General features: G+C 44.0%; 2 protein-coding genes across 2 annotated transcripts in view; one reads left to right on the top strand and one right to left on the bottom strand.

The window, feature by feature from the left end:
- The window catches only part of Cfap52 (cilia and flagella associated protein 52), a 45,016-nt gene extending 25,727 nt beyond the window's left edge, over positions 1-19,289 (bottom strand). Inside the window, exons 1-4 of the mRNA XM_041665269.1 lie at positions 19,204-19,289; positions 9,331-9,530; positions 8,837-8,973; positions 3,199-3,327 (exon numbers count right to left, since the gene is read on the bottom strand). Of these exons, the coding sequence (XP_041521203.1) occupies positions 3,199-3,327; positions 8,837-8,973; positions 9,331-9,530; positions 19,204-19,273 (536 nt within the window). The 5' untranslated portion in view covers positions 19,274-19,289. The remainder of the gene's footprint in view (positions 1-3,198; positions 3,328-8,836; positions 8,974-9,330; positions 9,531-19,203) is intronic.
- Positions 19,290-20,103: 814 nt separating this feature from the next.
- Positions 20,104-24,057, top strand: part of Stx8 (syntaxin 8) — a 241,012-nt gene continuing 237,058 nt past the window's right edge. The window contains exon 1 of the mRNA XM_041665805.1: positions 20,104-20,164. Coding sequence (XP_041521739.1) covers positions 20,148-20,164 — 17 coding nt within the window. The 5' untranslated portion in view covers positions 20,104-20,147. The remainder of the gene's footprint in view (positions 20,165-24,057) is intronic.

The following is a 24,057-nucleotide window of genomic DNA, read 5'->3' as shown; positions in this document are numbered from 1 at the left end:
TGTGTGATCTCCCTGTGAGGTGATGCAAACAGAGCTTGTAAGAGTGGTATAGGAAGTTCTTCTGTCTATATGTTGCTTTCATTGGTTAAATAAAGAAATTGCCTTGGCCTTTTGATAGGGTAGCATTTAGGTAGGTGGAGTAGACAGAATGGGATGCTTGAGGAAGAAGGGCAGAGTCGAGATGCCACGATTCTCCTGCTCAAGACGGACGCTGGTTAGACTCATGCCCGTAAGCCACAGTCAAGTGGCGATACACATTAATGGAAATGGGTTAAATCAAGATGTGAGAGTTGGCCAAGAAGAAGCTAGATATAATGGGCCAGGCAGTATTTGAATGAATACAGTTTCTGTGTGTTTGTTTCGGGTGTAAGCTAGCTGGGCAGGATGGAACAAAGGGGCCCCATGCTTCCTACTACATAAGAGCAGAACAGGATTCATACCCAGCTCTAAGTGCATACTCTTCCCACTGTACTGAAAACAAGCATGTATTTAGTAAAGCATCTGAGCCAGGAATGATGACACAGGCCTTTACTCTTAGCATGTAGGAAACAGAGGCAGGCAGATCTCTGCGAGTTTAAGGCCAGCCTGGTTTACCTAGTAAGTTCCAGGACAGCTAAGGCTGCATAGTGTGACTATGTCTCAAAGATAAATCAATTAATGAATTAAATAATCAAGCAAATAATGTAGAAATAAAACAGAGTTCTTCATTTTATTCTTTCCCTCCTACTGACAAGTACAATTATATACACTTATGATATAGAATGTGGTGTTTTAACACATGTATACACTGAGGAATGGTTAAATTAAACTACTAAGCATATGTATTACTTTACTTATCTTTTTGTAGTAAGAACACTTGAAATCCACTCCTAGCAACTTTCAGTGTTATTTAATACATACCGTGCACGTATACTTTTATGAACTGTAGTCATCATAGGGTATACAAATGGAGTGTCTATCGGTAGATGAATGGATGAAGAAAGTGTGTATATATACAAAGAAAACTGTCAGCCTTAAGAAAAGTGGCCATCTGGAGAACATCATCCTGGCTGGGATAAGCCAGTCAGAGAAAAGACAAATATTGCCTGATCTCACTCATGTGGAATCTAAATGGAATGTACCAGAGGCTGGGGTGGGAGAGGGAAAGCGGAGGATGTTTGCTTGGGACACCACATCTTAGTCAGGAAAAGTAAGTCAAGGTGTTTAGCTGTATTGAAACATTTAAAAGAGTGATATCTTTTTTTTCCTTTTAGAGGCTGGGTCTCATGTAGCCCAAGCGGACCTCACTCACTGTGTAACTAAGGCTGGCCTTAAAATCCCTGCCAAATACGATCTTTGCTTAATGGAGGATCTTTTAGTTCGGAGGTTCCCATCTCCAAGGAAAGAGAAATGAGACTGAGTGAGTGAGAATTTAAGTTAGCAATTAGAACGACACTTACTATGTGGCCGGCCCTTCACCACCGAGTCAATAATTCTGTAATAATAATAGCATATCCAAGGTGGATATACTCAAAAGACATTGTGTGAAATTCCCAAGGAATTAGTGAAAGTATTATTTAAAAAAGGAAATATTGCAAAGAGTTCCGCCAACATCTCAATCAGACAGTATTAATTAGAACATGCCAACTTTAGTTGCTCTTTACTTTCAGCCTACAGAACTGTACACATAGTAAGATTAAAATGTATTTTTCAAAGTGAAGAGGGAGAGAGAGAGAGGGAGCGAGCCCATGGTTTTACTGGTAGGTATAGTGTAGATGCTGAAACTGGGGTGCTGGGCAGTCTCAGGGAGAACTTACAGTGGAATACACAAAACCATGACAGTGACAGGGAAAGCAGGGCATCCTGGGGTCACAAACGAGATCTTAAGAATGTGGAGCACTCTTAAATATCACGTGACACTCAAGTGCAGGTAGCACATGAAATTTGGAATACAAATGATGCGAAAAAAGATTGTTTCCCATAAAACTCAAGGTTTGACTTTTGGAGAAACGCTGCCCACAGATGTTAGAACACACTGATGCTCTCAGCTGCTAAGGAACCAAAGAACCCAGACCCAGCAGAGCAAAGAGACAAGCTGCTCTGCAGACCCAAAGGGGGCTGAAGAGCTTCCGAGTCTGGGCTGTCTGGGTCCCAGCGTGGTTTGCCTGACCGGCGAGGGCTTTCATGGATGCCAAGGAATTTACCTCCTCTCAGTGAGTCCATCCTCACTCAGCCATGGAGCAAACGTACCCTGTGTGTCCCAAGGTGGGGACAGGATACATTACAGAGGCAGAGCAGCACCGATTTGCTCTGGCCAAGAAAGGAGCGGACAGCGTGTACCTGTCACGGATGGGAGACGACTGAGTTGCAAAGATAGTTTCCCTGAACTTATCCCTCTGCCTTACAGTTTAGGATGTCTTTCCTTTAAGCTGGTGGGGGGTGTGGAAAAGGACATTTTTATGTCTGTTTCACCTTCCCCTCAGGACATCAAGCAGGGCTGTGAGTGCCAGTTTGTAAATTAGTTCATGCTGGGGGAGGTTCTGTTTGCACGTTCAGCTCCCTGACCTAAGCTGGCTGAAGCTGACCCTACCTGAGTTATGACCCTGACTAATAGCTTAAACATTGGAAATATACTGACATGGTTCTTTTGCAAAATATCACTTCGTTAGGCCTAAATCAAGAACAGGTGGTAAGAAATACCAACCAGGCAACTGTGCAAATTACTCGGCAAGCACAGATTGGAAATCATGTCTTTTCAATGACATGAAGAATTCTAAGAAGGGTTCAGGACCAGTGAGGTGGCAGAGTGGATAAAGGAGCTTGCTGCCCAGCCTGAGTTCAGTTCTCAGGGCCTATGACAGAAGGGAAGAGCTGATTCCCACGAGTTGTCTTTTGACCTCCATATGCTTGCTGAGGAACATGCATGGACACACATACACACAATATGTAAATATGTAATAAAATAGTTTTTTAAAGAAGGGTTTAGCCATTCCGAGGAATCTTTCCAGTAGACCTCAACAGCGTTTTCAAAGGAATGTACTTAAAGTGCATCCAACTGAAAGGATTTCTTTTCAAAGCTTACAAAAACTACAATGTAGTTTTTGCCCAGGGCGCAAGACATAACCTTCTCCCATTGCCACACCCCGAACTGGCATGCGTATGTTTTCTGGGTAGATGGCGGGGTAACCTGGGTCCGACGTCCTCGCCGCACAGACTTACTTTCCAGCAGTGACAAACATCTCATCCAGGCACCGAGAGAAGATCACGTCGGTGGCGTTGCCGACATTGAGGCCAGCCGCGGGGCTGCCGCAAATGGCATCTCTCTTGGCTACGCTCCAAACCACCACACTGCCAAACAAGAAGGGGAAAAGACACCAACAGGGCAAATCAGACGTTCCTCGTTAACAACTCTTTTAATGGTTCTAGAAAGAAAAAGAACAAAATGAAACGGTCCTAGTGAGGAAACGCTTGGCCTCTCCCTCCCCACCCACAAGCATCTCCTCCATGCTTATACTGCTTCCTAGAAGACAAACGTGAGATGAAAAAGTCTAAAAGCTTTGAAGGAAAATTATTCTGGGACTGGAAGCCAGGGAACTCATCGATCAAGGCATTTCAGGCATACAAGCATCAAGTGGAACAAGTGTTCATCTCATGTAAAAATTTTCCTTGGGGCTGGAGACATGACTCAGCGGTTATGTTAAAAGCCTTTGCTGCCCTTCTGAAGGACTGCAGGTTGGTTCCCGGCACCCACATCAAGTGTCTTAAAACCTCCTGTAACTCACTCTGTAGGATCTGAGATGGCCTCTTCTTACCTCTGCTGGCTCTCAAAAACAAAAACAAACAAATAAACAAACAAAAACAAATGAAGAAATGAACGACAACAAAAATCCCTTTTCTTCCCCCAGGGTGTGAGATGGTTCGGGGAGGGATGGTGCATGCTGCCAAGCCTCCGGGTGACCTGAGTTCAGTTTGTGGAACTCCCACGGTGAAAGGAAAATATGGATAAGTTGTTCTCTGATGTCCACATGTCCACATGTGCACCGTGGCACAGACAGACAGACAGACACATAGATAGACATGATTAAAAACCCAGATGATTAATTTCTTAAGTCTTCACAGGGGTGCTCCATAAGTTCCCCTTTTATCTAGTTAGTCTGGGAAGCCTCAGTCCTGTATACTACCCCACCTCCAGTGTGGACATCAGATCCAATAAAGGCTTCTCGTGCCTCAAGGAGGTGTTCCAACAAATAAAAAGAAGAAAATGTAAAGACAACTGTAAACAAGATGATATAAGGTAGTGTTCCCAAACTTAAAGAGACAACAGAACCAGAATCAACCAGACAGACAGCGGTCTGATATGCAAAATTAACCATTTGCATACAGTGAATTATTTAACCACTAATTTTTAGTTTTTGTTTGAGACAGGGTCTCCCTATGTATGTAGCCTTGGCTGACCTGGAACTCACAAAGATCCACCTGCCTCCATCTCCTAAATGCTAAGATTAAAGGTGTATACCACAAGGCCTGGCAAGTTTTGATTTTTTTTTATACATTTTATTACAAATAAACATGTTAACCGAGGTCAGCTGGCCCTCATTCCTGGGTATCTAACTCAGGCAGGCTGAGGGAGAAGGGCTGAAATTTTGCTTTCCTCACGTGCTTCCAACAATGCCAAGGCTGCTGTTCTGGGAAACACATTTTGAGAAGGACCACTTGACGGTGACATTGTCATCTTCCTGGATATAATCATACAACTTAGCCTTAAGATGAATAATATTGCAAGACAATATCAAGAATTCTGAGCAAAGGAACAGGAATTATGTTAAGTATGTGAATCAAAATAATTAAAGCGAATGTTATAGGCCTTTGTCAGCGTAAAAGTAGGCCTGCATATATGCCCTGATTTTCTGCATATAGAATGCATTATTATTATTATTATTATACATGACTTGAAATCCAGGTCTAACAGATCACCAGCAACCAGGAAGAGGAGATGATGTAAAAGCTATGTGTTCTTTTGCATAGTGGGCCCCGATAGTTGCTATGTGGTGGTGGAAACGTGAGGGGAATTACTCTCTAGGTTGAACGAGGTGATGAGCCAGAGAACAGAGGTACTAAAACTGGGTGCCTTCTTCTGTAATTCCAGACCTTGAGAGGTGGAGGCCTAGGAGTTTAAGGTCAGCCCCATTGACTACATACTAAGTTTGAGGCCAGCCTGGGCTACATGGATCCCTTCTTAAACAGAATAAAGCCCAAATGCTTCATATTCAATGGAAATGGAAATGTATTTCCATACAAAAGCTTGTATATATATGTTCTCAGCACTGTGAAGTATTAATAATTATTATACAATCAATAATGCCTTGGGAGCTAAAGGTGTAGCTGAGTGCTAGAATATGTTCTTAGCATGTTTCAGGCCCTGGGTTCAACCTTCAGTATACACACACACACACACACACACACACACACACACACACACAAATGAAATAGTTCAAAAGTCCATCAGTTGATGCGTGGATAGGGAAAATGTGCTTTATCCATACAATATAATTTAAATATTATTTATATTGATAGCATGTCACAAATGGGTGAGCCTTGGAAACATTGAGCTTAGGGGAAAAAAATTGCTCAAGAAAATGAGAATGGTGTGATTCCATTATGTGGAATTGCCAGAACAGGCGCATCTACAGGTACAGAAGGGAGCATGGTGATTGCCTGGGGCTGGAAAGAGGAGGGTGGGGTGAGGGGGTGACTGCTAATGGCTTGTGGGCTTCCTTTCTGGGGTGCTGGAAATAAAGTTGCATCGAGTGATGGCTCTAAATTCTGTATATATACTAAAAACCAACCATCTGTACACCTTGTCCGAGTGTATTTTATAGCATATGAAATATGTCTTGGGGCTGGAGAGCTAGCTCAGCAGTAAGAACACTGGCTGTTCTTCCAAAGTACCAGGGTTCAATTCCTAGTATCTGTACAGCAGCTCACAACTGGCTGTAACCCCAGTTCCAGGAGATTCGATGCCCTCTTCTGGCCTGTGCCATGAACAGTAATACATACAGCTGAAACACCAAGCAAACAGATAAGTAAATAATTTTTAAAAGAAAGTAATAACGACAGCAGGGAGGGATAAGGGAGGCTGTGAGGAGACAAACATGAACAATGTACAATGAGATACAGACATGGAACTGTCATGATGAAACCCATCATTCCAAGCACTACTTTAAAAACTCATAAATCATTTTAATTAGAGGCTTCAGCCAATAGACCCCTTTATAGTAAGGGAATGAGAGAAAAGTTACATGTAGACTTACAGTTTTGAATTCTAGATCTGTTTCCATTGTAGGACAACACAGTTTCTTTATAAATATCAGTCAAATAAAGCTTTAATTTTAAGTTTTTAAATGAATGGCGCATACCTGCATAGGCAGTGAGTTGGCCAATTTGAATTTGTGGTTCACGTGTACAGTATGACTCCACAGTCATGGCAAAGAATAGGTATACATAGGTGTTCTGAGTGAAAACCTTTGCTGGTCTGAATGAGAATGGCCCCCATAGGCTTCTATATTCAAATACTGGGTCCTCATTTGGTGGAACTGCTTTGGAAGGATTAGGAGGTGTGGTCATGTTGGAAGAGGTGTGTCATGGGGGATAGGATTTGAGGTTTCAAAAGACTCAAACCATTTCCAGTTTTTCTCTTGGCCTTGTGGTTGTGTCTCAGGAAGTAAGCTCTTAGTTACTGCTGCAGTATCTTGCCCATGTGCCTGCCACCATGCTCGCTGCCATGATGGTCATGGACTCTAACTCTCTGGCACTGTAAGCTCCAGATTAAACACTTTCTTTTATAAGTTGCCTCAGTCATGGTGTTTTATCACAGCAATAGAAAAGTAACTAAGACAGAGTCACATTGTAACAAAAATAGTACAATAATATTGATAAAAATTTAATAGATTAGTTGTAAAATATAAATTGTGAATGTAGAAAGGCAAGCCATAGAATGTTCATGACTATTAACTGGAGTTTTTGTCTTCCCTCTACCACCAAGTCGGGAGGATTGGGTGAATTGGACCCCTTCCACAGCCTAAAATTGGACCAATTGTCTGAAGACAACTGTCAGAGCCACAGTGATCAACCAGGGATGGTCACCCTGCACTTTTCTGATCCAGCAAAGTTTATCCATCACTTTCCTCACAGTCTCATTTTCTTTAAGCAAATTTTAGGTAGTCAAAAAGCAAGCTTAAGGTAACCAAAGATTAGCCGTTTTTACAGAGGTAAGTTTTCCCACGTAAGACCTCTGGAGGTATACTGGCTCAATGGCCAGCCACCAAGATACTCCATGCATGGAACCCAGGCACCAGGACTTCTGCAGTTTCTCCAGGTGATTCAGTATGCACGCATGGCTGAGAACAGCTGCTTTTTAACAGAGGTAAGAATATTAACAGAAAACTTCTGACTATATCTCTTATGGAAAAAAAACCAGTCAAACAGGAGATGGCCCAGAGATGGTGGAAACCACTTACAAATGATTACCAAAGTCGCAAAAGTAATGAAAAACTTTGTTGAATTTCTGTACGTTAAGAGGACATGGAACTAAATATCATTGTGCACTTGTGAAGCTCAAATAAGAAAATACTGTATATGCAAAAGTTATTTCAAAGAGTAAATGCCCATGTGCAGCCAGAGCTGAGGACCTCTCCTGAGAAATTCTTTTCTCATGACCTTTTCACACATACCAACCCACTCAGAGGTGTTCAGACCGACAGGGGACCTGGGAAAGGCCAAGAACCTGCCAGCTGTGGAAATACACCTGGGAGATTCTACACAGATCATATATTATTCTCTACCACCTATATTCTTTAGCATTTAAATAGGAGTATATATTTCATCAATTGCCCTTCCCAGTGTGATGTCATTATTTTCTATATAGCCCAGGTCAGTCTGAAAATGATGTTTTTAGGTGTGCGCATATTTCCTCCAGATTCACTTTATACACGGTCTCTGTCAAATATCACCAAGTCCGTCAAAGGGCAAAGATCATGACTTGTGGGGGAGGTAAAAGTATCACCTCTGCAGTCACACTACCGGAGTTTGTGTCCCTGCACTACCACTTACCCACCAGTGACTTCAGTTGTTCAGTTGCCATTGGGCACCAGGGGCTTCCATTCTAAAGAGTAGTCATGAGGCTCAAGTGAGCTATTGCAGTGAAAGTTCTCAGCACACACTTGTCACACAGGACCTACTCAAAGCTTATTTGCCTTTGACAATGACTGTTATCATGGCTGTGGTTATGATGTCTTTGACAGCGTTGGTTTCTGACTGTAGGGGCACACAGTATCATCCAGGAAGATTCTGGGACTCCTAGAGCCCAGACTGATCAAATCAGACTCTCTGTAGGTGGGCCCTGGCAGCAGGGAGCAGGCCAGGTGTTGTCCACGTGGTGGCAGAGCTGAGGACCACTTTTCTAAGCCACGTTTTCTCATGACTTATCATATACAGCAGCATACTCAGACATGGGAAGACCAACAGAGGACCTGGGAAGGGACAATATACTTGATGTCTGTAACACCTGGTAGAAAACATGTAAGTACCTGGGCAGTGGTGGTGCATGCCTTTAATCCCAGCCTTTGAGAGGCAGAGGCAGAGGCAGGGGCAGAGGCAGACAGATCTCTGTGAATTCAAGGGGCCAGTCTGGTTTACAGAGTGAATTCTAGGACGGCCAAGACTACATAGAGAAACCCTGTCTAAAACAAAACGAAACACTTCCCCGAAGAAGAAGAGGAAGAGGAAGAGGAAGAGGAAGAAGAAGAAGAAGAAGAAGAAAAGAAAAAAAGCAAGCATAAAAGTAGGCTTCATTCATTACCTTCCATCATCTGGGCCTCCAAGTGAAACCAAGTATAAATCATTGGGTGAAAAGGCCAGGGCTTCGATTTTCCCCTTGTGCAGGGACAGCCGAGCAATCAGCTCTCTCTTCTTATAGTCCCACAGAATGATGTCTGCCTGAGGGGCGAGATACACTGTCAGATGCTAGACAGACTTTAGTAGAACCTGAGGGGTGACTGCCTCTCTTGGTGAGAAATACTCAGTGAAGCCACTGCCCCGTGTTAGACCGTGTGGTAGAAACACGACAGACAGCAACAAAGTCGAAGCAGATTTAAGCTAAGCGTTTGCAGTCACCAGCTACAGCATCTGGTACCAGGACGCCAGAGGCTTTCAGGGACAGCTTGATGGGCTGATGAGAGAAGGCAAAGGGTGATGGGAGGACCGGCGTGCACACAGAGCTAGGAAGTCTGGCAGCTCTTCTAGGGAGGCACCTTTAAGAAAGTCAGTCCAGTGAATTCTTTGCATTTTATTCACCTTGAACCCCATGAACGTGACTTGTCCAGAGGCGATATAATCTCCTTCCTTGGAGATGGCCACACAGGAGACGTTGTTACCATGCCCGTGGAGGAATTTCTGCTCATTAGTGTTTATTGCCTGGATGAGGACAGTGCAGCCCAGGGGATAGATCAGGTGCTCCTGGTCAGGGTGGCATTTGAGACCATTGGGAACGTGTCCTAAAAGAGAGAGATTCGAAATAATTATAGCCAATAAACAATAATAACTATAACCGGGTGCAGATGTGGCTGGTCATTTTGTTGTTGTTTGTTCGTTGTTTAATCACAGTACACAAGACAACACTCTTGAAATAAACCTTTATTGAACTGGGACACATGTGGAGTAGTAGGTGATTTTATTCCATGAACAAGGAAACTGGTGGAGCACATCTCTCCTCAGACTTTGATGTACCTAAAACTCCGCAGGGGGCCAGTTAAAATGATTCCAGTTTCAGGTTCAGAGTGAGCTAGGGCTATTCCTTTCCAGTCAGCTTACAAGAGATGCTGATGTTGTCTGGAAACCTCACTTTGGACAGCAAAGCCCTAGGGTAGGTTCTCTAATCCTGAGAGGCATGGGTGTACAGGGCACAGGCAGCTTGTTAGGGGATGGCCCATAGACACAGGGAGAATGTGAGTACTTATTGCAAACACTTGAAGACTAAAGTTTTGGTTATTTCACTTGTTATGATGGCCTCCGGGCTCATTCATCATCATGCAAATGGCATGATGCCCTTCTTTTAAAAGGCTGAACGGCATCACAGTGTATCTGTGTGCATCTCGCGTTTTCTTTATCCATTCATCTGTTGATGGGCATTTGGGTCATTCCTTTATCTTGGCTACTGTACATGATGCTGCAATGAACATGGTGGTTTAGATACTACTTCAAAATGCAATTTCATTTCTTTTTGGGATATTTACCCTATGCTGGCTAGTTTTATGTTAACTTGCTGTGGTTACCTGAGAGGAAGGAACCTCAACTGAAAAAAAATTCCTCCACAATATCAAGCTGTAGGCAAGCCTATAGAGCATTTTCCTAATTAGTGATTGATGGGGGAGGGCCCAGATCATTGTGTGTGATGTCATTCCTAGGCTGGTGGTCCTGGGTCCTGTAAGAAAGCAGGCTGAACAAGCCATGAGGAACAAGCTAATAAACAGTATACCCTCCATGGCTTCTGCATCGGCTCGTGCCTCCTGGTTCCTACCCTGTTTTTCCTGTCCTGACTTCTTTCAATGATGAACAGTGATATGGAACTGTAAGCCAAATATACCCTCCCCCCCCAGGTTGCTTTTAGATCATGGTGTTTCATCACTGCAATGATAACCCTAACAAAAACATACCCCAAAGTGGTATTACTAGACCATATGGCAGCACTGCCTGCCTGCCTTCCTTCCCTCCCTCCCTCCCTCCCTCCCTCCCTTCTTTCTTTCTTTCTTTCTTTCTTTCTTTCTTTCTTTCTTTCTTTCTTTGTGACAGGGCCTTATGCTGGGTGGTGATGGCACATGCTTTTAATCCCAGCACTCGGGAAACAGAGACAGACAAATCTCTGAGTTCAAGACCAGCCTGGTCTACAGAGTGAGTTCCAGAACAGGCACGAAAGCAACAGAGAAACCCTGTCTTAAAACACACACACACACACACACACACACACACACACACACACAAAAAAAAAACCCAACAACAAAACTATGTAATTCCTGTTCCTGGGTGTCTTGGAACTTGATATGCATGTAGATCAAGCTGATCAGGGAGAGTTTAAAGCCTCTGCCTCCCCAGGGCTGGGATTAAAGGTATGTGCGACCATGCCCTGGCCCCCTTTTTATGAAGTTCTTATGAAAGTAGAGTTAATATCTTTCATCTATTCCTGCTAAAACCATATAATTTTGTTCCTAATTTCGGGCTCTTTATAAACATTCGGATGGCTACCCATATGGTAAAGGTAAAATAAGATCACTGTTTCACACTGCACATGAATAACACTTTCCAGGTGGATCCAAGGTCTAAATGTGAAAAACAGGACCTAATGTTTACACAGATGTAGGAAATGACTTTATAAACCAGGCACAAAAACCAGCGAAGGCTGATTATTTATCCAGTTGTGTTTAAGACTGACTCTCTAGCTACAAAAGGCGAATGAAAAGCCCAGACCAGAAGGGATTCGTAATATACAGAGATTATATGTGGTTCTCTATTAATAAGCAAAGAGCTTCTACAAAGCAATAAGAAAAACGAACATGCACCAATTGTGGCAGCAAAAATGAGCAAGAAACATGAATGGAAAGTTTATACCAAAGAAAAAAAGGGTAAGCATGTGAAAAGATGACCTCTTATTTGGGGGTTAGAGTTAGGCTGGGGTTAGGGTTGAGGTTTGGGTTAGTGCTATGGTTGGGGTTGGCATTAGTGTTTGAGTAGGGGTTGCTTTGGGGATTGGATTGATTTGGGTGTTGGAGTTGGGCTTGGAGTCGAGGTCTGATATGTGGTGGTTTAAAGATGATCTCCATAGGCTCAAATATTTGAATGTTTGTTTTCCATTGGTGGAACTGTTTACGAAGGATTAGGAGGTGTGGCCTTGTTGGAGGGGGTGTGTCCTTGTTTGAGTAGGTGTGTTGCTGGGTGTGGGCTTCAAGGTTTCAAAATCCCACACCAGCACAGTCTCTTCGTCTGTCTACTTCTTGCAGATAAGATATAAACCCTCAGTTACTGTTGTCAGCGCCACGCCAGCCTGCTTCCTATCATTCTCCCTCCCATGATGGTCATGGACTCACCTTCTGAAACTGTGTGCAAGCCCCCAGTTAAATGCTTTCTTATGTAAGCTGCCTTGGTCATGATGTCACATCGTAGCAACAGAACAGTACTGTCTTATTGCCATGACAGGCTTGTTCATGCTGCTTGTTAGTGGAATGTGGACTTTGGGACTTTGTATCAGGACAGAAGATGCATTCTGTAAGCAAGACTTCCTGGGCCATTCTCATAGGAGCATGGAAGATAGTTGTGCTGAGTGCCATGTGAACTATGAAGGCCCAGCTTAAGAACTTTTAGAGGAGAGTAATATTAGTGAATGGACTAGAGACTGTTTTTGTGACGTTTTGGCAAAGAATATTGCTGCTTTTTGCTCTTGTTCTAAGACTCTTCCAGAGGCTAAATTGAAGAGTTCTGGATGACTGTCTAGAAGATTTCAAGACAACTTAGTATTGACTATGTCATGCTGTTATTAGTGTGGTCACTCTTATACAGATCTATAAAGAAAAAGAGAAAGTGGGACAAAAAAAATACAAAATGTACACATGAGGAGAAAAAGAGCATCAGGAAAAGGGATGTTGGATTAAGTCCTGTGCTCAAGGAGGTGAAGACAGACCTGATGCTAAATGGGATGGAGGGAGTGGTACCTTCAGGCTAATATCCTCCCCAGCTAATCAGCAACTCACAAAAAGGAAAGCTTGTGCCACAAAGGAAAGCATCAACAAGTCAAAGCATATGAAAATATAATGCAAGGAGGGACCAGCTTTTATCCCAAACAGGCTGCAATACTTGGCAGCTTCGACTACCTGGTTCTGGCTTTATCAGTATGAACACAGGAGTAAAGGGGCTGTGGAGCCTTCCTCGCTGGCTAAGGAAAGCCCCTAAAAGCCATCTAAACCCTCTGACAGCAGACATAGAGTTACAGAATTTGAAGTTGGCCCTCTTGGGTTTCAGTCTTGCTTTGGTATTTCCTTGCCATGCCCCCTTTACTCCTCTTTGGAATGGTAATGTATATTCTGTGTCATTGGATGTTAGAGTGTGCAATTTGCTTTTGATTTTACAGAAGTTCACAGGGAAGATATTGCCTCTAGGCTCAGGAGAGGCTTTGGACCTTTAAACAGTGTCAAGACTGTGGAAATCTGTGGGATTTTTGGAGTTATGCAAATGCATTTGCATTATGATATGACTACTAAGTCTATTCGGGGCCAAAGAATGGATGTAGTGTTGTGTTTTTTTTGTTGTTTTTTGTTTGTTTGTTTTTTTTTTTTTTTGGTTTTTCGAGACAGGGTTTCCCTGTAGCTTTGGTGCCTATCCTGGAACTAGCTCTTGTAGACCAGGCTGGCCTCGAACTCCCAGAGATCCGCCTGCCTCTGCCTCCTGAGTGCTGGGATTAAAGGCGTGCACCACCACCGCCCGGCTGGATGTAGTGTTTTGAATGAGACTAGCTCCATGGGCTTATAAATCTGAATGCTTGGTCCCTAGTTTGTAGAACAGTTTTTAGAACATTTAGAAGGTTGACCTTGTTGAAGAAGATGTGTCACTGTGGGTAGGCTTTGAGGTTTGAAAGCCCATGCCAGGAACAGTCTTTCTCTCTCTGCCTACTGCTTGTGGATAAGATATAAGTTCCTAGCTACTGCTTCAGCACTGTGCCTACCTACCTTCTGCCATTCTCCCCACCATGATGGTCATGGACTCATCCTCTGAAACTATAAGCAATCCCCCAGTTAAATGCTTACTTTTTAATAAGTTGCCTTGTTGGCAGTTATCTCTTGACAGCAATAAAACAGTAGCTAAGACACGTGTGCATGTCTTCAGTTACATAGTGTCTTAGTTGGTGCTTCTATCGCTGTGAAGAGACGCCATGGCTGTGATAAACATATAAAAGAAAACATTCAGGGGCAGCTCACAGTCCACTGTCATCGTGATGGGAAGCATGGAGGCACCCAGGCAGACATGGGGCTGGGAAGGTAGCTGAGAGCGCTACCTCCAGATTGGACAGCAGCAGGTGTGAGACCAGAAAAACTGAGGCTGAAAAAAAAGATTCCATTCTTGTGCCGGGATCCTTTGGGACTTCGAACTTCACCCCAACCCCTGAGAAAAGCCAGGAGCCGCCCTGAGGCCCCTTCTAGGGGAAGTATTAGTTAATGGAAAAACCTGAGATACTCGGAAACTGCTGACTGTCACCCATACCCCCACCCGTGGTTATACAAAAGATGTTGACTACCTAAGGTCCCCTATCGATTGAGTAACAATGGACCAATCAGATAAGTTTTCAGACAGCCCTTTTGGCTAGCAAAGGGTCAGCAGATGTCCCAAGGATGTGACCAGGGGACAGTTACTTTGGGAGAACAACCGCCCCCCCCCTCCAGGCAAGGACAGCCTATCAGAAAATAACAGCTAAGCCTTACCTAACCGTTAGCCAATTGTGATATAGGATAAGCAATTTTGTACTTTGAAATTGTAATCTCGTGACTGCTTTGTTGCTTCTGTCTTTTAAAGCCCCTCTGAAAACAATAGTAGATGGGATCCTCTTTCCCTCCATCTGCCGAGTCAGACTGTGAGGCACAGGACCTGTGCTAGCTCGTGTACAATAAACAAAACCTTGCTTTTGCATTTGGAAGAGTGTGGAAGTCTTCTTGGGGTGGGGGTGGGGTCTCAGGACTTAGGCACAACACAGGAAAAGACTGAGACACACCGGGCCTAATTTGAGCATCTGAGGTCACAAAGCCCACTCCCAGTGACACACTTCCTCCAACAAGGCCACGCCTCCTAATAGTGCCACTCCATATGGGCCTCTGGGGGCCATTTTCTTTGAAACCACCATACATAGTTAAGATTCTTGGTTGCCAACAAAAAGGGTCAACTCTGGCTAAATAGAGCAGGAAAGTAACTTCAGGAAAAGAACACAAAATCAATAGGAAATGTAGAAAATTTTACGTGAAAAGCGGACAGAGGTAATGAGAAAGCAAGACCTTATCACAGAACCTAAACATCTAAACGTTCCTGATCATAATGCTGGGTAGTCAAGACAACATTTGACACCCACAGTGTGTGTGTGTGTGTGTGTGTGTGTGTGTGTGTGTGCAGGCAGGTCTGAGGCTGATGAGGGATATCTTTTTCTATGGCTCTCCACCTTATTTTTCAGTGAATGCAGAACATACTGATTGGCTAGACTGGCTCTGGGGATCTGCCTGTCACCTCCCCCAACACTATGGTCCTAGGGTTACAGACGTCCACCACTGTGCCCAGTTTTTTATGTGACACCTGAAGACCCAAACTCAGGGTCCTGATGGTTGCACCGCAATCACTTTACCAATGAAGCCAAGGCCTCTTCCTAAAGGTATTGCAATTTCTACTTCTAGCAATTGCAGATGGAAACTCCTTATTCTCACCTTCATAAGTATGATTCACATATTTAGCCTTTGCCAATTGAAGAAATAAAAAGTGATGTCACTTTTAATAACACTTTTAGGTTTTTAGCAAATAGCCATTTATTACTATTATTATTATTATTATTAATTATTGCCATTATCTATTTCAGCAGTTTAGCTTTTTTATTTTTGGTTTTTCGAGACAGGGTTTTTCTGTAACTTTGGAGCCTTTCCTAGAACTAGCTCTTGTAGGCTAGGCTGGCCTCGAACTCACAGAGATCCACCTGCCTCTGCCTCCCAAGTTCTGGGATTAAAGGCATGCACCACCACCACCCCACCCGAGTTTAGCTTTTTATAGAGAGCCAGAAAATAAATATTTTAGACTCTCTGAATTATATAGTCTCCGTTGCTGCTACTCATCTCTTCTAGTATAGTGTGAAAGTAGTCATAGACAACACCTAAATAAAGGACATGGACTGCTTGACCAATGACTCTAGTGTATTCCTGGCTAGCTCTTACATCTTTAACTTACTTCTATTATTTTGTATTTTGCCATGAGTCTTGTGGTCACTGGCAAGGTTTGGGTGTGTCTGTCTCCTGCAACTACATGGCATCTCTCTGACTCCACCTACTCTCTTCTATCTGCTTGGAATTCCCGCCTTGCCTTATTCTGCTCTGCAATAGGCCCAAAGCAGGTTTTCTATTAACCAAAGGCATTTACAGCATACAGAGGGGAATCCCACATCAAATCTGGCCTGCAGATTCCTGACCTATTTGTTGCCACGGCTGTTTTTAACTTTTAAGAGCTCTGGACATAATGGAAAATCAGTTGAATGTGACCAAACTCAATAGCTACAGTCTGATGTTTTCATATCCAACTCGATTATATTTGGTCTGTTTACATGATAAATTCATGTCAAAGTACAATACCTAGAACTGTAGAATACAGCTACATATGCACCATTGCGTTCAAATTCAAGTTTAGCACTATAACAGTTACGATGAGCTCTACTGTCACTTTGCTTTTCTTTCAACTTATTTTTGTTTTTTTGGAGGCACAGGGTCGCATTTTGCAGCTCTAGCTGCCCTAGAACTCACTATGTAGACCAGGCTGGCCTCGAACTTATAGAGATCCACTAGCCTCGGTCTCTCAAGTGCTGGGGTTAGAGGTGTAGGCCATCACATCCAGCTTGCTTTCAATTTTGGATTAATTCCACAGAAACTATAAGCTCCATTACCTAGTGGTTAAGGCCTCTGACCTCTGAGCCCAGGTTCTTTTTCCTGTCCTTCCAGTCCTGAAATGCCTGCAAACTATTTTGTGGTGATATTTTATGTTCTAACAAATAAAGCTTTGCCAGAAGATCAGAGTGCAGAGCTCGCCTCACTAGTTAGCCACAGAGGCCAGGCAGAGGTGGCACACACCTTTAATCCCAGGGCTAAGGGAACAGGCAAATCTCTGTTAGTTCAAGGCCACCCTGGGCTACAGGAGAATGATCCAGTCTAAAAGAGAAACAGAGCCAGATGGTGGTGAAGAGGGAGGAGACAGGAGCTCATTGCAGCCATCTGAGGACGCAGTCTGAGGACAGGATCACCCCTCTGGTCTGGGCATTGGTAGAGGTAAGAACCCTAGTGGCTGGCTGCTCTGCTTCTCTGATCTTCAGCATTCATCCCCTAATAGCTGACTCTGAGTTTTTATTATTAAAACCAATTTGAATTTATGCTACACCATTTGCTATGCTCTCTATTTCTCCCTGTTCCCCTATCCTGATTTCTTGGAATCCTCTATACCTCAATCCTCAGTCACTGATTCCTACCCAGTTTTAAGGATTATTTAAGTTCAAAGAGGTCACTCTTTCCTTGACGTCTTTCAAGTCTTCAATAAATGCTTTCTCCCACAGTCTTAAGAGAAGTCTCAGCAAAAGGAACTGGAGAGTTGACTCAGTAGTTAAGAACATTGGCTTCTTTTTGAAAGGACTCTGGTTTGATCCCTAGCACTCTGGTCATGGGGCTCACACTGGTCTGTAACTCTAGCTCCAGGGGATCCGATGTTGTTTTCTGGCCTTCTTGGGCACGACTCACCGACATGCAAAACATTCATACAACGTTAAAAAAAAAAGCAACCTTTCATCCAGACTTTAATAAAACATTTCTGAGGGGCTGGAGAGATGGCTCAGAGGTTAAGAGCATTGCCTGCTCTTCCAAAGGTCCTGAGTTCAATTCCCAGCAACCACATGGTGGCTCACAACCATCTGTAATGAGGTCTGGTGCCCTCTTCTGGCCTTCAGGCATAACGCAGAAAGAATATTGTATACATAATAAATAAATACATAAATATTTAAAAAAAATTTCCAATTCCCTCTTCTGAGAGCCAGTTAGTAGGAGTCTTAGGGTTTCTACTGCTGTGAAGAGACACCACAACAATGGCAACTTCCTTATGAAGGAAAACCATTTCATTGGAGTGGCTCGCATTTTCAGAGGTTTAGTCCATTATCATCATGGTGCTTACACGGTGGCAGGCAGGCAAACATGGTGCTGGAGAAGTAGCTGAGAGTCCTACATCTTACAGGCATCAGAAAGTGGTCTGACTCACTTGGCGTGGCTTGAACATATATGAGACCTCAAAGCCAGCCTCCACAGTGACACACTTGCCCCAACAAGACCACGCCTACTCCAACAAGTCCCACCTCCCGTTAGTGTGAGTGCCACTCCCTTTGGGTGCTGTTTTCTTTCAGACAACCCCAGTAAGTTAGCAAGAATTCAGTTTCAGATCTTGGGGTGTCTTTGCACTGGCTCTCCAGGATGTTTTGCAGTTCACTAGGGGGTCACTCCTTATCAGTAATCTCTGTCCATCTCTAAAGACACTGGCTCAGATAGAAGAAATGCTGGCTTTCAGAGTTGTATAGTACAATGAAGACTTGGGAGCTAAGGCCCGAAGTGCTTAAAACTTAACTCAGTAATCATTCCGCACCACATCTTTACAACTACCAGGCGTCACAACGTGCTTTTTAAAAAGTTGATTTCCCCTCCCCCCAAAGTTTGATTCCTTGCCTTTTTCCAACTCCCCAAACACCCCCCCCCCCCCAATCACAGCAATTTCTCTCAGTGTTTACAATGACAGTCACAAGTAATAACAATGACCAGGCCCCTCCAGAATCTCCCCTGGAGGTCTCCCTTACTGTCCCCCTTCCCTGGGATCTTTTAAACCTTTCCAGGTCCTTACTTGGGACAGAGGACACAGAGCACCTCTAGAGCGATTGTGTGTTTCCTCGCAGCCCTTTCTCAACTGTAGATCAGTGAGAGGTGTGGAAAGGGTTTTTTTTCCTTCTTCTTTTTCTTTATTTTTTCTTTGCTCTAGGCTGGGTGGTTACTCAAGGGTGGAAGTAGTTGAGGATCTAGGTGGGGAGTGGTGTCCTGAGCCAAGGATTGCTGCCAGGGGTGCGTGTGCGTGTGTGTGTGTGTGTGTGTGTGTGTGTGTGTGTGTGAGAGAGAGAGAGAGAGAGAGAGAGAGAGAGAGAGAGGCGCCTTATTCATACTTCCTACTAAGTTAGGCAAATTTGGTCCCTGGATGTGGCGCTTTACCTGAGCTGTTATCCCATTCCAATTTTTGAGGATCGGGAGTGAGACCAAGATCATCATCCCGCGGCTGGTGCCCAGCTAGGCTCTTGCCACTGTCCCCACTACTCTCAGGTGCTACCAAGTCAGCATCTCACTGCCCATGAGGTATCATGGATACTCCGGACCTCACCATTGAAGCCGATCACAGCCTCAAGCTCCAGTTCAGCCACGTCGGTCTCGGGTAAAATTTGTTCTTCCATCGTGGAGAATTTCAGCTCATTGATTCCTCAACTTCAAGGAGCAGCGTCTACTGGTCGTTATGGTAACTGGCGCACGCATGCGTGCTATGTTTACGCTCGAGCAGAACGCCAGCCCGCTGAGTTCAAATTGATTTACCCTTTGGCAAATGTAGGAGGGGCTTCCTTCTTACTTTTTTTTTATTCATTCTAGAAATTTAGGTGGTAGGTGAACACTAAATATGCAGAATGAACTCCCTCGTCTCCCGTGTAAGAGTCAGCGACTTTTGTCTTAACTATAAAATTAAGCGCCTTATGATGATTATTAAAAATAATTGAACACAGAGAATTGCCTCTGATGGGTAGTCTGTTACAAAAACATCGTGGAATTGATATTACCTTGTCAAAGAAAAATTTTAAAAAGACTTTAAAAGTTTTAAAATCGTATGCAACTATTTTTATGTAAGTATATACGTTGCTTGTATGTATAGTTCCTGCTTCAAACTTCCAAGTGTTGGGCTTTCAGGTGCGAGCTATCACATCGGGCTTGTTTCGTTGTTTTTCAATCAGAAAAAAAAAAAAATGCGAAGAACTTCTAGAGCAGGGGTCTTGATCGCCTCCATTCCTGGGAAAAGGTTTTGAGTCTGTTCAACAATTTAACCATTTTCCTTGCGTCCAGCAGTTCATGTGAATTAACGAAAATCGATTGTTTCAATCCACTGTCCCTCCCAGGGTGAGTTTTGGTTGGCGTGGTTCTGAGGTTCTTGACACACGTTTCATTTAGCAAACTCTGGGCTCAGGTCGCGCACCTTCCGAACTGCGGGGAATGAGCCGCGCGGGCCGCCGTAGTCAGCTGGTGCGAGCAGGAAGTGTCCCAGCTGACGGCCGAGACTGCACCATGGCCCCGGACCCCTGGTGAGTTGCTTGTGCTGGCAGTAGTTCGTGGTGGGACTTGGGGGTGGAAGTGGTTCCCAGGGACTCGTACAGACCCTGGCCATCGTTGAACTTGAGGCTGGCGGCTTTTAGGGATGAGCAAAGCGGGTGAGGGTCCTCCCCTGCTGTCTCCACATCCCGCCTCCCCGGTGCTAACTCGGTCGTCAGAACGGGAGACAGTAACCTGGGGGGAGCTAAGACTTGAACAGAATCGAGTGTTTCCCCCGCCTTATGCGGGGGCTTCTCGCCCGTCCTGCTTGTGCAGACTCCCCTGGGTCCTGTAAAAGTGAAGTAGAAACCTTTTAGTGGGATGTCACCCATCAACCCCCAGAAAGGGAAGAAACCGAGGTTCAGACTCCATGGTCACCAGCTAGTTAGTGGTTAGCCGGGCATAGGTGTTATGGGCTCTTCACAAAAAGATTTGTCGTAATTTGGGAGGGAAATTTGCACTTGTGGTAGGCATTTTACCCTTTCTTGTGTCAGTATCCTGAAGACTTATGTCAGCAAGAATTAATGCAGAAATCAGCACCCGATAAGGGCCATTTCTTCAGCAGTGATGCTCCAAGGACAGAATGATGAAAAATATCTTTATCCAAGGAACACATTGCTATACAGTCTTGACCTTCCTATTTCATAATTTATACCATTATATTTCGATAAAGTTCTTGTTGGAGAATATGCCTTATGTTGGTGTTTTTGGTACAGTTTATGATTGTTCAATGGCAGACAGTTTTGAATATTAGGAGAGCGGATCCCAAGGTTAGAGTTAGAGTTACCTAGGGATCTAGGCTGTTTGGGCTAGTTGCTGAAATTTTCGTGGGTTTTGTTTGTTTTGTTTTGGTTGTCTCAGGGAGCCCAAGCTGACCTTAAGTTCCTGATCTGTTACTTCAGTCTCCTAAGTGGTGTGACTGCATGCTGCCACCGTGCCCCGCCAATTACTGAATATAACTACTACTACTACTACTACTACTACTTCCTCCTCCTCCTCCTCCTCCTCCTCCTCCTCCTCCTTCTCCTCCTCCTCCTCTTCTCCCCCTCCTCCTTCTCCTCCTTCCCTCCTCCTCCTCCTTCTCTTCTTCTTCTCCCCCTCCTCCTCCTTCCCCCCTCCTCCTTCTTCTCCTTTTTTTTTTTTTGGCCCCATCAAGTTTCAACAATTGTCCACATCCCTGGTAGAAAATTTAGAGACTACTGAGTATCATCTGCAGGAAAGAAAATAAATAGCATCTTTATCATTTGGAAACAACCAGTGTTAACTTTTCCCACAATGCATTTATTGTTTGAATCTTTATGTGCATGCATTTTACACAACAGGGAGCATTTCTCCATATCATTAACTCATCTTAAAAACATGATTTTTCCATGCCTCATCATTCCAGTACATCATCTGAACGTTCATAACTTATTTCAGCTTTAGCTCAGTGGTCAAGCTTACCATACACAAGGCCTTGAGCTTGGTCCCCAGCAAAACAAGAAAGCTTTCAACTGTCGAATGAGAAAGCCACTGAGTTAAACAATGGAGACTAACGGTAAAAGAGTTCAAACGCTTCAGTGTTTGGGGGTACAAGTCTCCTGCAAGTTTGATCTGGGCCAGGCTCTAAAGAAACTAACCTCCACTCAGCTGTCCTGTTTAAATGGACCCTCTTACTAGGGCCACCACTTGGCCAGACATACTTTCTTCCATTCATCTTTGCTTGTGCCATGTGCCTTCCACAGTGTTTAGATTTTGCTTCTCCTTCCCATACGGACGTCTGCTTGAGTCTGAAGTCAGCCCAAGATGTCCTCTTGTGGCCCAGCCCTTCTGAGTACCTCTGACATCAGTAATCTCTCCCATCCCCTAACCCTAGAGATCCTTACTTTAGGTCTTGTATTTGACAGGACGTTTTTTTTTTTTATGGATTTGATATGTTTGATCTGTGTTTGCTGAGCCAGACTGAAGCCCCTGTCTTCATAACTGATAGTGTGGAGGCAAGCAAGGAACATGGAGGGAATCTGGGACTTGGACTATTTTCTTTATTACCCCCACTTTTTAAAATTATGTATGTTCACACATATGCTCTTTTTCATACACACACCTATACCCGAATGTACTGAATGGTACATATTGATGTATGAGTCTAGGGTTAGGAGTGGCACTGCCTCTGAGGTACTTGTGAAGTTCACAACATAAAGTTCTTTGTGTAGGACCTGGAGCTACATCCCCAGCCCAAGCTAGATGCTTTTTTTCCCCTGATGCTGGTGATTGGGCCTAGTGCCTTGCACAAATGCTTCTCACCGAGCTATGCCTTTAATCACCTTTTAAGATTTGAGACAATTCACAAAGTTACCTAAGCTGCTTCAAGTAGACTGACCCTGAAGTTAAGACTCTCGCGCCCCAGCCTCAAGAAGCTGGGGTAATGGGCATGTCCAGTACTGAAATATTTTAAAGAAATAATTTATTTCTTTTCTTATGCATAAATCTGGGACATTAGGGCAAACAACAGTTTTCAGTATTGTGCCGTGGACAGTCCTGGAAAATGCATTGTTCGCATGAGCACAAGAGTCCCTGCTTCTCAGGCGCAGATCGGTACACGGGATGAGATGTATGTGCACACACGTGTTTTCTGAAAATTAGAAAGCGAAAATGCTGTGATCAGGAAAACCCTGGGTGCTAGTAGGAGCTTATTTGAATTTTGGTTTTTTGGGGCAAAGTTTCTGTGTGTAGCCCTGGCTTTGTGGACCAGGCTGACCTCTAACTCACTGAGTGCTGGGATTAAAGGCCTGTGCCACCACTGTCCAGAAATCTTTTTTTTTTTTTAAAGACGTTTATTTTTATTTTAAGTGTACGGGTGTTTTGCCCCCAACACTGTTGAGTGGCAGTGGAAGGCTAGTGTTCTGAGAGAACTGTGGTGGGGTTAGGAGTTAGCCAGGCTTCCATGTCCCCTGGAGCGTTTTGCTGCAGACACAGTTCCTGCTGTCCCTGCTATGTGAGTTTGGTTGTCAGTTCTCACCTTGCCTCAGTGTCTCCTCTGATACAGCACCTCCTTGTCACTGTGTTCATCTTCCACGTTTCATAGCACAGATCAAATCAACATCAAATCAACTGTATATTTATTGTCTGCTGTTCTCCTTTCACTGGAATGTTCATTTAAAAACAGGAACTCTGTCCTGTTTATTGCTCTTTTGAATTGACAGTGCCTGGAACAATGTTTTGTTTAGCATAAGCCCTTGTGTTGCAGGCCTGCAATCCTAGCATTCAGGATTCAGGAAGGGAAGGCAGGAGAATTACGAGTTCCAGGCTAGCCTGGGTTACTTAGGGAGATCCTGTTAAAACAAAAGCAATAAACCCACAAAACAAAACAACCCAAACGAAATAACATCAAGCCAAAGGTACAAATGCAAATGTTTTATCCTGTGCATAATAGTAAAGTCCTTGGAAGCCCAGATTCTGGGACCAGACACCCTTGGTTGCTGCTCCTTTGTCCCCTCTGAGCAAGTCAGCTCTACCTCTTTTCTTTATACCTGGTTTCTTCCTATCTAGGTGGAGGAGGCCATGTTCCCTGCCCCACAGTGTTCTTGTGTGGATTAACTGAGTTATCGTTAGTGAAGCTTTCTGAATGGTGCCTGGTACATAGGAAGCACCATTTAGTACATGCTGTTATTATGGTTTTCTTTCTTTCTTTCTTCCTTCCTTCCTTCCTTCCTTCCTCCCTCCCTCCCTCCTTCCCTTCTCTTTTCCATCTTTTCTTTCTTTCTTTCTTTCTTTCTTTCTTTCTTTCTTTCTTTCTTTCGAGTCTCATTATGTAGCCTGGTCTAGAACTCACAATGTAGACTAGGCTGACCTTAAACTCACAGAGATCTGCCTGCCTCTGCAGTGCTGGGTTTAAAGACAACACACC

Source organism: Microtus oregoni, unplaced genomic scaffold, assembly GCF_018167655.1.
Source record: "Microtus oregoni isolate MIOR12 unplaced genomic scaffold, Mior012 000015F_ref0000493, whole genome shotgun sequence".
Lineage (NCBI taxonomy): Eukaryota > Metazoa > Chordata > Mammalia > Rodentia > Cricetidae > Microtus > Microtus oregoni.
The sequence above is the reverse complement of the archived record's forward strand: the minus strand, read 5'-3'. Positions and strand labels throughout refer to the sequence as shown.